The sequence below is a fragment of the Pipra filicauda genome, unplaced genomic scaffold (assembly GCF_003945595.2).
Source record: "Pipra filicauda isolate LSUMZ 115617 unplaced genomic scaffold, ASM394559v2 scaffold196_size3971931_pilon, whole genome shotgun sequence".
In the NCBI taxonomy this organism is placed as follows: domain Eukaryota; kingdom Metazoa; phylum Chordata; class Aves; order Passeriformes; family Pipridae; genus Pipra; species Pipra filicauda.
In genome coordinates, this window is record NW_024104305.1 from 3,709,788 (window position 1) to 3,724,459 (window position 14,672).

General features: G+C 43.9%; 1 protein-coding gene across 4 annotated transcripts in view; it reads left to right on the forward strand.

The window, feature by feature from the left end:
• TANC1 (tetratricopeptide repeat, ankyrin repeat and coiled-coil containing 1) overlaps positions 1–14,672 on the forward strand; it is a 65,940-nt gene that overhangs the window by 6,499 nt on the left and 44,769 nt on the right. For 2 of the 4 annotated variants that reach the window (XM_027734557.2, XM_027734558.2), the window contains exon 2: positions 13,205–13,279. In XM_027734557.2, coding sequence (XP_027590358.1) covers positions 13,205–13,279 — 75 coding nt within the window. Of the gene's footprint in view, positions 1–1,828; positions 2,402–8,965; positions 9,046–10,586; positions 10,783–13,204; positions 13,280–14,672 lie in introns of those variants that run through there. The other 2 variants (XM_039380476.1, XM_027734561.2) reach the window with 2 other exon arrangements.

Consider the following 14,672-nt stretch of genomic DNA (forward strand, 5'->3'; position numbering starts at 1 on the left):
GCCTTCCCCAAGTGAAAAATTTAATTTTGTTTCTTTACAGTTTTTCTTCTGTTCACAGGATTTTGAGCTGAGTGAGTTCTTGTTGGTGTTGCATCTCTTCCCAAATCAGTGAACTCGACTCATTTGATGTACAGTGGGCTTGCAGAGCAGCCCAGGGATAGGTTAAGGGGAGGCAGAATACACTATCTTGGCAAACTCATAAAGATTTGCACAGTCCTAAGATTTTAATGAATAATTACTTTTTTTTTGAAGGATACAGGTTTGTATTTCACTACTAGTTAAATTCTGGTTGTGAGGATTTAAATTTAATTTTTTTTTGGACTCTTGCCTGTGGCAGGAATGCTTTCTGGCATCTGAGTTAGAGGCTTTACTGGTGCTTGGCTGTTTAATTACCGAAAACAACAGGACAACTGTAAAATTTTAATAAATATGGGCTTGCCAGGTATTTCATATTTTTGGTAAAAGCATGTAGGATCTTGTCTACATCAGGGAGTTATTGCAGGATGGGGCAGGGTGTGAATGTGAAGCACTTTTCCCCTTGCATAGACAAGTCTTTAATTTTTCTTCAAGAGCAGACTCTGGGATGTTCCACGTATTCCACGTTCTTGTCCCTGGTTTGAGCTCTGCAGTGGACTTGTCACTGACAAGGAATTACACCTAAGCATGTATCTGGTTTGTGTGAATGATGTCACTGGTTTTGGGGTCTGTGTGTGTAAAGAGACCACGTGTGCCAGGCTGGGGCCGAGGGATGCCTTGTGTGTGAGCCCACTGGGACAGGGCTGCCTGTCAGGAATGTGCAGGCAGCTCCTTTTGGTGCTGTAACAAGGCCTCTCGATGCCATTGCAGCGTACCTTAAAATGAGAAGTGCTTCAAGGGAAAAGGAGTTGGAAGAACATGGGTGTTAGGATTTCCTTGCAGTTTACACTACAGAAGAGTGCCTGAGTCTTGTCCATAAAACAACACAATCAGGTAATTAAAACCAGAAGGTTTACATTTCACAAGAGACAGAAAAAGGCAGCATCCCAGGATTTGAGGTGGGAAACAGGGAGGGAACTATTTCTGTTTTGCCACATTCCGATGGGTGAGATTTCAGGAAATAGCTGAGCCAGTGTAACAGTTTGTTGTGATTCAGAGGAGCGGTTTTCCTTTGCTCTGTACCTGCTGTGAGACCCTGCTCTTTTTCTGTGTCACCTCTGCTCCTCTGGCTCTGCAGTGCAGGTCGGTGAGCACAGGGAGGATGAATCGTGGCTGGCACAAGGCTGCAGGAGCTGCAGGAGCTGCAGGAGCTGCAGGAGCTGCAGGAGCTGCAGGAGCTGCAGGAGCTGCAGGAGCTGCAGGAGCTGCAGGAGCTGCAGGAGCTGCAGGAGCAGGCTGACCCCGCTACCATGCTGTAAAGGCTGCACCAGTATGACCTTGAGCCAATGGGCTTTGCTCCTCCTGAGCGAAATGGAAATAAGGTTGTTACCCGCCCTGCAGGCTGCGGGGAGCTGGCATGTGTTGTGAGATGCTCTGAGGTTGAAGAGCAGTATATATAAATACCCAGCATACCTCCTGGATTATGTAACTCAAGTGTCTGGTCTCTAGGCATCCTCAAAAATGTTAATGTTTAATTCCAAAGTTTGCTCATTTATTTTATCCACAAAGATTATACTGCTTTATACCCTTCTTTTTGTGTGTGTGTGTGTGTAGCCATGCTAATGTGTCCCGGACAGTCTGGTATGTTTGAGCCTTGTGTTCCTTGTGTTCCTGCTGCTCATTCCCACATTTTAGGTAGGGTCACGTAGATGCTGTATTTGCTCTTTTTTTTTTTTTTGTGGGGATGGTGTGGCAAGGGGCACTGTCACAGTATATTAACACTGTCTTATCCCAGACCAGCAGGGGATGTGTTTGTTAACAGATCTAACAGATCCATTTGGACAGCTGCATTCTCTGAAGGAAATAACTCTGCATTGTATCTTTGATACAGGTTTCCAGCATTTTCTTGTGTGACTTACCCTGCTTGAGCAGGGAGCTGGACCAGATGACCTCCAGAGGTCCTTTCCAACCTCAGCCATTCCATGACTCTGCCCTAATCCAAGAAGTCCTAATGAGTGTTTTCTCTCTATCACTGTGGGCACCTCAAGCTGCTGTTGCACACAGACCATTCTAGTAACTAAGGCTAAAGATAGTGATCCTAATGAAGAAAACATCAGCATCAATTGGACACCAGAGCAGTATATTTTAAAAGTCACATTAAAACATGCAAAAGCGCTCACCTAGTAATAGATGTGTTCATCTCTATTTTTAGGCCTTTGAAGGAGGAAGTAGGTAACATGTCCCTTGTGTACAGATTTTGGATGGAGCTCTGCATTTGATTCCTGGCAAAAGTGACTGGCTGTGATTCCCAACCATTTCAAATCAGGTATTTCATGATGAGGGATTATAGAAAACATACTGTCCCAGAATTTGCAAGGATAGCTGCTGTGCGGGGAAAAAATAGACCACAACACACAGGAGGAAACTCCTAACAGGAGGAGAGGGACCATTTTTGCTTTTTTGAAAGGGAGGAAAATTCCATGAAGAAACAGAGAATAAAGTCCTGAGAATATCTTATTAGAAGGATAAAGAATATAGGAGATCTGGAACTAGATGTGATAAGGAACTAAAACAGAAAAAAAGCTTTGAGTTTTATCAGCACTATGTTACTGTCATTCAAGGATATTGCATGTATTATTGTGATACTTCTTTAAAAAAGGAAATCCCAAGCAGATTAGATTCACGGGAAACCTGAAAAGTAGCTGTGGTAATGAAAAAGTCACCTCTTCTGTGTTCTGGACAAAACACTGACAGGATTTTGCCTGGTACACTTTCCTGTTGTTGCATAGAGGAATTCTGTAAGGAAAATCATCTGTGAATTTTTTTTTTTCTGTAGATGAAAAAATGATGGTAGAAGCCTTCCCATCTAGAGACCAGGCATATATTTGCATATTATATCCTGCAGTATTTTCCTTGAGTTCCATGCACATACTAATCAAATACTACCAGGTTTCACTAGTGCCTTGGCTTACTATCAAATGATTTAATTTAGCATTTAGAGGGAATTTGTTTTCCTTTTGTGAAAGGATTGTCAGTTACTCTGGTCTTTGGAATTCCGTGGTTTTTTCCCTGTACAGTGGTGTCAGATTAGATGCAGTAGATGCAGCAGGTGTCATTTTTAGTGTACAAACCCCATCCCCTTTGACTGGCAGCATGACTGAAGACACTCATTCTGCCAGTTTATGTGTAGTCTGGTGGTAAAATCTTATTTTGAGGTACAGCAAAGTTTCTTCAAATCTGGAGCTGCCTTATGGGTTTTCCCCCTTTATTCCTATTTGGTTTGCTGGTTAGTTATGTGTAACTTTGTAGACAGAATAAACAGCTGTGGAAATCAGGTGTTCACTGGGCCACATGCTACCTACCTCACTATGTCCAGAAGAGGCCTGTGGTGCTGGAAGTCACTGTTTTGGGTATTGCCCAGAGTACTGTTTTAGAGCTACCTTAGCTTACCTCTGTGCTCCACTGAAATGCTCGAGATGTTACTCATTTTGGTCAGGTCTGATTTTGAAAAAGATAGTTTGTGAGTTTGGGGTTTTTTTTGTGTGGTGGTTTTTTTGGTTTTTGGTTTGTTGTGGTTTTTTTTTTTATATGAAGGCTGATAAGAACTTCATTGGTGTTTTTTGGACTGAAAAGGAAGAAAAGTGTCTGCTTTGCAAGATCTGAATTTCAAATACACATCTGAAAACAAGATTCCATGCAGGCAGATAACTAGATAGATTTAAGTAGGATTTTTTATATGTAAGGTTTGTTGACTGCCTTATTTTTAGCAAGTTGAAAGTGAAACTTAATAACTTTGTCCCCCTTGCTATTGGTTTAGCCTGTTTCCTTCTGATAAAGTATTTCATGATATTAAATCCCTTTATATGGGATAACTTCCTTCCCTTGAAGTTTTAAGGTGGTTGAAATAAACAGTAATTTATTTGTTTCTCTCTGTGACCTGCAGCCTGAAAGCCCCAGTAAACAAGTAGATGGTGGTTCCCCTGTCCCAGCTGTAGTAGTTCACTTGCTAAGCTTATGGATTTTAGGGATACTTTAGTCTAGGAGGGTTTTAGTCATTACTGTTCAGCCTCACTGGGGGGACCTTATAATCTTCTCAGTAGTGACATACGAGGGAAGTGTAGCCTTTGGCTGCTCACCCACTGTGAGCCTGGAGAGCTTCTCTCCTGGCCGTGAGACGAGGTGTGGTGGATCCAGGTGGTGTTCCCGAAGCCAGCGGTGGGATTACTGTGCTGTGCAGATGTGCACTGTCCCTGGGCTCAGCATTCCCGTGGGCAGACGTGGCTCCTGGTGCTGTAGGAACACACAGTGTTTTCTCAGCACAGGCAAGGGAGGATCCCTGGTCACAGGTAGGTGATGCAGCCCTTTGAAAATCCTGCCAAAAATTATTAGAGATTTGATGCGTGGCCAGTCAGTTTGGTGCTATTATTTGAAGTTTGTAGCCTGTCCTCTAGTTACAGATTTCTTACAAAGTAGGTGTTATTTCTATTTATTGCTTGTCTTTAACACCAGAGGTATGTGTTACATCTAGATGGATTTCTTCTGCTTCTTCCCCCTTGGTTTTCTAGACCATGGTGGTTCCTTAATAGTAACTGTAATTTGACAGGAGCAGAAAAAACTGGCTTAAATCCAAATGGCAAAGACTGCCCCATCCAGGCTGCCTGTGAGCCTTGGCTCAGGAACACAGGACCCCACAGCTCTTGCAGGGGCTGTACTGGAATGTGCAGGAGGCCCGGGGAGCGCAGGGATCCCTGCTGGATTGTCGGGCTCATTCACTGGGTGCTCAGGTGCTGGCTGTCCCCAGTTTGACTTTGTTCCATCAGTCCTGTCTGCAGCAGGGGGGGAGCACAGTGTGGATTTGCCTGGTGTGGAAGGGAGCAGGTTAAACTGATGCAGAGCTGAAGGACCAGGGTTTGCCCACGGAGCTGTTTAAGTGCAGCCTGTGGAAGGAAAGATGGCTCGTTCTGCTTCACCTTTATTTGCGGCTGGTTGGAGTCAGTGGTGGTGTTTTACAAGCAGCTTGTGGATTTTCTTCTGAAATTAGGACTGTATCTAGGACAGCTGAGAAACCAGAGACACATTTTATTTCTGTATCCCTCATCTTTTGTGCTCTCTGGAGAGGACAGGGCCGTGATAGCCCAAGCATGTAACTGTTTGGTAAAATAAGGCTTAATTACTATGAGTTGGGTCAGAGTTTTGGTTAACATGATCTTGTTCTTCAGCTTAATTTTCTGGTTGTTAGTAAAGCTGAAATGCCAGTTTCTGACCTAGTTTTCATGTAGTTTTAGGCTCTTGATATTCTGCTGACTTGTGTGCAGGGTGTCACTTCTGCCAGCAGGAATGTGATGAGTTTTCTTGCCTGGTGTTTTGACCTTTTCATAATTTGAGTAGGTGTTTGTCACTTTTTCTGTGTTTACCACGGGAGGGGAGGATGGAGAGTGATGGAAAGTGGCCATTACAACAAAGGCAAGAAAAAATACATCTGTGGTGATACTTCCTTTTCCTTTGCTCCCCTCTGCCTCAGTGGAAACGAGGTCTGTGATGGCCCTGGTTCCTGGGGGTTGCTGGCTGCGATGCTGCACATGGTGTTTCCTCAGGAGTTCTTTATAAACCTCATGGCCTTAATTCATTCTACAATGCCTCTCTAAGTACTGACCTTCCGCTTAGGGGAGGGCCAACCCTTTTTTTTTTTGAAGCCTTTTTATTGGAAAGAGGGTTGTCTGTGGAGACAGGTAGTGAGCAGCCTTCCCCACCCTTGTTTATCCCGCTCTCAGCAGACCCACCCTCCACCCTCATGCCCCTGGAGCAAAATCTTGGGTTGCGGCATAATCTCTGTACACTGATCCTTGTCTGGCAGAGCTGGAGGACAGGAAAGATAATTCATTGACTTTAGAAATAAAAGGCAGTGGAATGATTGAGGGTAATTTACTTCTGCGAGACCTAAAGATAAAACTGAGGGGAGCAAACTGCCCTGGTGAGAGCAGAATTAGGCTAAATGAGGTGAGACCAGGAGAGCACAGTTCACCCTTGGAGGAACCTGGCAGTGTCCTGTCAGTGATGAGCTGGAGGGGTGAGGTTCAAAAAGAAGCCTAAGCACCAAGGATAAATTCAGTAGGAACGAGAATGGTTTGGTACGAGGTTTGGGTTTGGTTTTTCTTGGGATTACCTTGGTTTTATTTTGTTTTGTTTTGTAAGTCATAGCTGAAGAAAGGGGAATTTCTGTAGAAAGTGGTAGAAGACTGTGGTCTTGGCATTTTCTCAGCAGAATGGGAACAAAAAGGGAAAAACACCTCATCTGTGGTCAGATATTTGGCATACAAGAAACAGCTGTGAACAGTTAAGATTTTCAGGCTCTGTTGAGAACTGCTGCTCTTCTTCCCCAGTGTAGACAAGCAGGTGATTCCACTTGTGACTCTCCATCTGCACGGTGGCTGAATCCTTGGGTTGGTTCAAACAGGTTCTTATGGCCTTTGAAGTGAATATTTCTGACTTGTGAGTGCTCTCCATCTGCTTTGGGGTAGTAAGAAGTAGCTGGGGAACAGTAATGTCGAAAATAGTGACAAAGAGCCATTTCTGCAGTGGCTGGCACCTGCCCGGGGTTTTGGACAGCAGTGAATCGACGTGACCATCTTTTCCCCTGTGTTGGCAGTCTTCAGGGACATTGGCCAAAATAATCAGTAATCAGGTAAAAGAGTAGCATAGCAGAAAACTGGGTGATTGCAGGGCAGAACAGATACATCTCTGGCACCTGGGAAATCAGATCTAGATGCAGACTGGTGGGAAAAAAGCTACTGCAAAAGCACATTCTAATAGCTAACATGATAATGAGGTTTTTCTCACACTTCCTCATCTTTCACCGCTTTCATTGTATTTTAATAGTGCTTCAAGGCATAATTCCACTTTAGCAGTGAACAGCAAACTGGAAACATTGCTGTTAAACTGCAGCACAGCTTTCCTGGGGGTCAGGTGAGAGGGGAAAATGTGGAGGATCTCATAGGTGAGTTTAATAATAATTAGGTTGCTGAGCGAGGAGCAAATGGCACAAATGGAGGACAGCTTGTTAGTTTGGTATCTGTATTGATTTTCCTGCATAAGAAACAGCTACACAGGGTAAAGACAGTAATCGTTTAGGGTGCTGTATAAAAAGGGAAATGTTGAGACTTTTCTGTGTGTAAACAGTGACACTCTGAATGCGTTTGAAGGCAGTGAAAGCAGTTTTCTGTAGAACTTGGGATTTTGGGATTCAAATGTTTGAATCTCTGCATTCAAAAATAAAAAATACACTTTAAAAAATACAGATTATTTGAAGTATATGTTTGATAAATCCCACACTGAAAGGTGGTTTTTCCCTGAAGTATTTCTGTGCAAAAGTAGAGTAAGATGTTCTACCCTTTATTTCTTTGCAAAGAAACGTTAACTGGTTTTTAGGATTTAAATCAGAGAGCCTGAACACCACAACTGTGGGAAGCAGGTGGAGCACGTGGAGTCCATGGGCATTAACTCAGGTGGTTACCTACTGTGTAGGATTAGTTTATTTGACCTCTGCAGAAGTGCTGAACTGTAGGTAGATCTCCGAAAATAACCCACTGCAGAGGAAAGGCAGGTGGAATAAAAGCTGTGAATGCAGACAGGAGCTGTGACTCAGCTGCTGCCCGATGTTGGTGTCTTCAGTAGCCGCTTTGTATGGAAAATATTCTCATGCAAGACAGTTGTTGAGTTTTAAGGAGAGACTCAAAGGCTGAGTGAAAATGTGCAGAGATTTTTTTCCAGTGTCTGCTTTCCAGAGGGGATTCCCCAGGTAACAAAGTACTTCATTTGTGAAGGTCAGCAAATGAAGTGACCTGTTGCACGTGCCTGCTCCCGACCCTTTCCGTGTCCCAGCACTTGTGTTTTATCCAGCTGACCGTGTTCTGGAGTCCCTCATATAAAGCTGACCATGCAAGCTCTGGAATCAAGGGACTTTCTGCCCCTTCCCTTCATGCTCTGAGCAGGAAGCGGTTGTATGGAATGTCTTGTGGATCTGAAGACAAGCAGTTGAGCAGGTGGGAGGGCAGCACCCCTTTGAAAATTTGGTGTGAGCTGGGGGATCCAGCTTTGTCAGCAGCTGACATGGTCTTCAATTCCACAGGCAAAAGAGTTCTGTTTGGACATTACCAGTATCAACCTGGGATAACAAATCTGCATCTGGTATCCACTTTAAAATGGAAATGATTGTTTTTAAAAGACTTTCAAATCTTTAGAGAAACACAAACAAATAAAACCAAACAAACAACCCCCAATCAAACAACAAACTAGTGGTTTCATGGCAGAATTTAAAAATTGAAACCAAGAAAATCTGAACTGGAATTCTTTACCGAGGTGAAAGAATTGCAATAGCTGAAAGGGTTCCTGAAGTCTGAGTCAGGGAATGATCTTACTTAGCTGTGGGAGAGAGGAAGTACAGTGTGCTTAGAAAGACAAGGTGCCAGCATTACTGGAAAATATCCTATTAATACTGGTGTCCTTAAAGCAAAACCAGGTCCAGTGTCCCATGCCTGGTTCAAGGAATGAGAAAGTATAGATGCACACTATTGCTGTTCAATTTGATCTGTCTTCCTGGAGTGTGAAAGAGGGGTATGAAGACATACTTTACCTGAAGGTGAAATGCATTGGGATGTATGTCAGTAGGTGTCACAGTAGGTACAAATAAGTTTGGTACGTGTTTTGGGTTTGGTTTGGTTTTTTTTTTTTAATTTTTAAAAACACTGTTTGTAATTGGTATTTTTAAGGTGCAGTATTTTGTTCATTCCCTAAATGTTCTCCCATGCACTCTGGAACAGGAGTGATGTTACCCTGGATCCAAGGCTGTAGCATTACTTCAGAAACCAGCTGATTTTCAGACCTTTCAGCTTGTGTGTGCAAACCAACAGCACATTTCACTGCTCTTGTTTCGCTGTTCCAGCCCTGCCCATGTGCGTACTCACAAAGCAAAAGGTGAGTTGCCTTGGAAGTGCTTACCTTTCATGTTGCATATCATTTTATAGAGAAGGAAGGAAATGGCCTTTGCTTCCAGGTAATAGCCACCTTTTGTATCTCCACTGAATGTGGTGTGAGTCAGTGACCATCTTGCATGCCAGTTCTGTTCTGTGTTGGAAAAGATCCATGAAGAACTGTTTGCACAGTGGGGAAGTTGACCTCAGTTCCAAAAAGAGAAAATCTAGGATGGAATTGTCCTTGATTCCTTTTATTTGATCTCTCATTACCACTTGTCTATATCCTAAGAATAGGAATGATGTATACTGGGAAAGTTCAGTTCTATATCAAGCCTCTCTGTTTGAGTTAATAGAAAATTTATACTTGTCATGTTAAGTTAAATAAGTTAAATATAATACATGGGTTTTCAGGTCTTTTGGATTTTTTTTATTGCCACTGTGTTCTAGCTATGTATGTAAAACACCTTTCTCAGATTCTGAAGTTCATTAATGGCTCCAGATCATAACTCTTGCATAATGCAGGCTTTCTAACATGGCAAATGTTTTTGTATGGAAAAGAAAAATCTACTTACTTAAAAAGCTGTGTGTAACAAATAGGTTGAAACTTTTATTGCATTTATGTCATAGCTTAGGAGGCTGTCTGGGAGAGGGTGTTTGTGCATTTAGAAAAAGTGCTTAGAGTTGGTTTTCTTTCCTTTTGGAATCTGATAATCATAATTTTTAGATCTTGTAGTAGTAGGAGGCATTTGCCATTGAGAGTAAGATGGAGTGAGTAGGAATGCACTTTCTCCTGAAGTACTACTGGCTTCTGGAATGGTTTTATTCTGCCCCGTGCCAGGATGTTCCCTTTGGAGCAGGAGGTGTCCTCTGTGTCTCCTCTGAACTGGTTATTGAGAGCCTCTGCTGAGAGCTGCTCATCCTCCAGTGAGGAGTGTCCCTGGTTCAGAGGGAGCCTCCCGGCTTTCGGTCTCTGCTGAGAGCTGCTCAGCCTCCAGTGAGGAGTGTCCCTGGTTCAGGGGGAACCTCCCGGCTTTCGGTCTCTGCTGAGAGCTGCTCAGCCTCCAGTGAGGAGTGTCCCTGGTTCAGGGGGAGCCTCCCGGCTTTCAGTCGGTGCTGAGAGCTGCTCAGCCTCCAGTGAGGAGTGTCCCTGGTTCAGGGGGAACCTCCCGGCTTTCAGTCTCTGCTGAGAGCTGCTCAGCCTCCAGTGAGGAGTGTCCCTGGTTCAGGGGGAGCCTCCCGGCTTTCAGTCGGTGCTGAGAGCTGCTCAGCCTCCAGTGAGGAGTGTCCCTGGTTCAGGGGGAGCCTCCCGGCTTTCGGTCGGTGCCCGTTGCCTCTTTGTCCGTTGGATTCCGATCTGCCCCCGTTGTTTTTTCCACTGACTTTATTTAAGCTCACATTTCTTCTCTCTTTGAGCTGCTGCGCAGGTTTTCTTTTAACACTGCACCTGTTCAAGGTCCTGTAAATGTTGTGCTTTATTGTTACTGTATTTTTTTAAAGAAAGATCCAGCGTTCTTGCAACAATGTCGTTGTCTTCCCTTGCAGCAGGCTCCCTGCGAGGATCCACCCTGTGAAACCAAATTCTTTCATAGTTACCCTCTTGTATTTTTTGTTCTAATCGAATACACCACTAAGCTCCACCACTTCTGGAGGGAAAAAGAATAAAAAAAAAGTGCATCCAGTGGTCTCTATAAGGCAGAGCTAGATGAGACCTGCTCTGTGAACTTCAGCAGGACTTTAGGTAGGTTATTTCTTCCTTGTTCGTGTGGTGATACCCACTGAGTTTTAGTAAAGTCACTGTCGTTCTGCATGACATAAGAGTTTAAAATGCCTGTAAGTAAAATTTATTGTGCAGCATACCAGCAATATACAATACTGAGTGATTTCAGGGGAAACACTAGTGTTTCAAAGCTGGACAAAAGTTAAGAATGTCTCTGCAGCTGGAATTGGACTTCCCATTCTTATGCATGATGTTTCAGCCTTGCCTGTGTGATTGAGCAGTGTTTTCTTCACTGAATGTGTCTAACTGTCAGGGCTGTTTCTTACTCTCAGAAAAGTCTTTACTGTTGTGGATTGTGTCTGTATCCAGCCCATGCAGACAAGCGAGGAAGGGAGAGTGTTTCCACATGTTGCATTTAGTTGTTCTTTCTCATGGTCTTGTGGTGGAAATCTAGGAGATATTTCCTTATTTAAAAAAAAATTGAGCAGTGTTCAAGGGAGTGTCATTGACCATGTTCTTTCAGTGCAGCCTCTTGGACTGGGTGTGCTGAGAACAGACACATAGCCCTTGCCTGTAGAACATGGCTGGTGCCCATCACTGACAGTGTAAGCACATGGAGTGTGTGTGTTTTCAAAAAAGAGGCTTCACCCTTCCCAGTTGGCATTCAGCATTCTAGTGTAGTATAGTGATGCTGATTTTGATAAATTTATTGATGGTTTGTAGCCAACAAATAATCATCATTTGCTTCCTTTTAGTTTATTCCATTTTTCAGTTAGATGATCCTGTTTTGGAGGTGTGTTTGTGGGCTTTTTTGGTGCTGAAACCGGGGAGGGTTGATGAGTTTACATTCTTTGGGAAACACGTGTAAGTGCTGCTGAACCTGTTTGCTCTGGCAGTGGGCAGGGATGGCAGGGATGGTGATGGGCTTGGCCAGCAGGAATAGCAGGGATGGCAGAGGGCAGGAATAGCAGGGATGGCAGTAGCAGTGTCTCTCCCATATGTGCTGGTGGTGCAGAACTTAGGAGCTGGAGTGTTTGCTGCCCTGTGCCCTGGGGTGTGTGGGACCAGGGACTGCCCCTGTCAGCACAGCCTGCTGGGGATGTTCCCTGGATGAGTGGGAACCAGCCTGTGGGGTGTGTGGAGCTGTCAGGAAGCCACATGTGGAATATGATCCAGGCTCTGGAAACCTTCTTGGTAGTGTTGGTGTGTGTGCTTCAGGTTATTCATAGGAGCTGAAGAAATTCTGTTGCACTGATTTTTTTTTTCCTGCTTTATTTCATGAAATGAACTTTCTGAAGCATCTCTGTTTTATGGACGGAAGGCTTTTGGTTTTCCTGTTCACTTCATGTGGTGTTTATGGCAGTCTGTCAGATTACTTTTTTACCCCCTTCTTGTTGCATATTTGTACTGCATATTTTCTAAAATGAGATATCTTTGCAGTTTTTCAGTAGAGAAGACAAATGAAATTGCAAGTCACAGATGCTCTCAGAAAGGGTTCTGAGAAAGACGAGCTCTTCATACTTCATTTTGTTTTCCTTGCTCTTCTTTCCTTCTGCTATCTGAAGATAGTTATCTGAAACAACTCAATTGTCTTCCAGGTTTAACAGCCCAAATGTATTTTTCTTATACTCTATATTGCTCTGCAGCCTGCAGTGGTGCTCAGTGCAGTTGGTTGCTGAGTGTGAGGTGTGGAAGGCAGAAGTGGTGTGCTCGCAGGGCACGGGGGCATTGCAGGGAGGGAGGGAGGGGTCTGTTCTGCTGTCCGGGCAGGGGGCATTGCAGGGAGGGAGGGAGGGGTCTGTTCTGCTGTCCGGGCACGGGGGCATTGCAGGGAGGGAGGGAGGGGTCTGTTCTGCTGTCCGGGCACGGGGGCATTGCAGGGAGGGAGGGAGGGAGGGGTCTGTTCTGCTGTCCGGGCACGGGGGCATTGCAGGGAGGGAGGGAGGGAGGGGTCTGTTCTGCTGTCCCTGCCACTCGCTGTGTGTGGGATAGGGCAGGGCTGGGGCCTGTTGTCCCCCTGTTCTCCACTCCTGTACTTGGCCTTCCCAGCTGCCATCGGGCTGCTCCTGCCACTCCCAGTCAGCTCTGAATGCCAGGCAGGAGTTAGACCTTAATTCTGGTTTACTTGTGCTGGAGTGTCTGACAGCAGCTGACTGCCATGGAACTGTAATTAGATGTGGAATGTGGAGAATGCTACATTATTTTTCTGTACCAGAAGACAGTGAACTCTTAATTGCTTAGTTTAAGTATTAAAGCATTCCTCATGCATCAGGACTTTGCTTAACCAAGTGAAGCTGTAAGAAGTAAATGTAACTTCCAAAAAGTTTCTCCTGATGACCTCACTGTTCTATTTGTATTGATCCTGTCTGTATTTTGTTTGGATTTATGTGAATGGATGTTACTGACCTTGCATTTATTTTTGTTTCTCTCCGTTATCCTCTAGGAGCAACATTTAAAATGTTAAAGGCAGTTCTAAAAAAGAGCCGAGAGGGTGGAAAAGGGACCAAGAAAGATCCAGGTATGAATATCAATGCTATGTGTACTGTGCTGCCAGCTCCAACACAGCCCAGGGCCAGGGCTGTAGAGTCCTCAGCTACAGAAATGCATTTGAAACTCCCTGATTACATATTATGGGTAATAGTATTTTTATTATGCATGTATTGGGGAAAAAAAATTAATTGAAACAAAATTCAGTGAAAAGTTATTAAACTGGTTACTAAGATTCTGTTGTTTTAGTTTTTGCTTTAACTACAGGTATTTTTGAAGATAAAATTAATCATCAACAAATCTGACTTAAAATAAAATAAAGCTTATTGTACTGTTAACCATGAATTTAGTAGGCCACTACTTACCTGTGTCGCCTTCCAGGAAGGCAGGTAACAAGCTCTCATTGCAGTTCCCAGGGGCAGAGAAGGTCCAGCAATTCCCTTTGAGGAGGAGCAGGTGCTGTGGAAGTGCAGGAGTTGGGGCTGGGATGAGCCCTGCCTGTTCTGTGTCAGGCGTGCTGAATTTAGTTTTTGCTGCAGTGGCTGAAAAGCTCATGGACCTGAGGGAGAGTTACCTGTTCTTCACAGTTACATTTTTAACTTCAGACTATTCATGTAGACTAATACATCTGATTTTCTGTTGAGTTAGATCCTAAATTACCCATAAGAGTGCATTTACACTCCTTGCAAAATGGATTTCCTACTCCCAGAATAAGTAAAAGCAAAACCAAATGCTTCTTTAGTGTATAAAACCCAGAGTGTAATACAGCTGCCACATCCTTGTTTGCTGGAACCTTGTAGGCAATGCAGTCCTACTTTCTTGGACAAGCAGGTTATATCTGTGTCTTGCACTGCAGCTTTTAAACCTCTGCAGACTTACCCTGAGTCCTACAGTGGAGGGGATTTGCAGGGTTCTTTTGCAAAATGCTGTTGTGTGTTCATCTGGCAGCTAATGTGTTCTTCAGGAAATTTTTGTGGTCTTGTGAAGTTTGCACTCTGCCACAGTTCCTTTTTAAGCGACTGGCTGATGGGTGCTGTGCTGACCAGAAAAAACACTGACAGTAGATCAGAGATGCACAGGAGCGATCACAGAGCAAGATGAAAAGCATCCTGGTAATTTGGTGTGTGCTGCTGACTTGGAGTTAACCAGCTGGAGTTGTTTAAACAGAGTGGACTAAAGATTCCTGTGGTGAGGCTTTCACTGGTACATTTTTCCTTAAAATACTAGATGGAAATTGGTTTAAGCTCAAAAGGAAAATCAGGCTGTTTGGAACAGAGCTCCTCTGACCAGGCTTTGATTAAAATCTGAAGCTTGAAAAGTCTTTTTCCTGTAGGTCAGAAAACACATTTTTTGTTTTAGGATCTCATGACATCTGTCTGGATTAATGTGTGCAAAAGAAAGGATTTTCTCCCTTTGTTTTTACA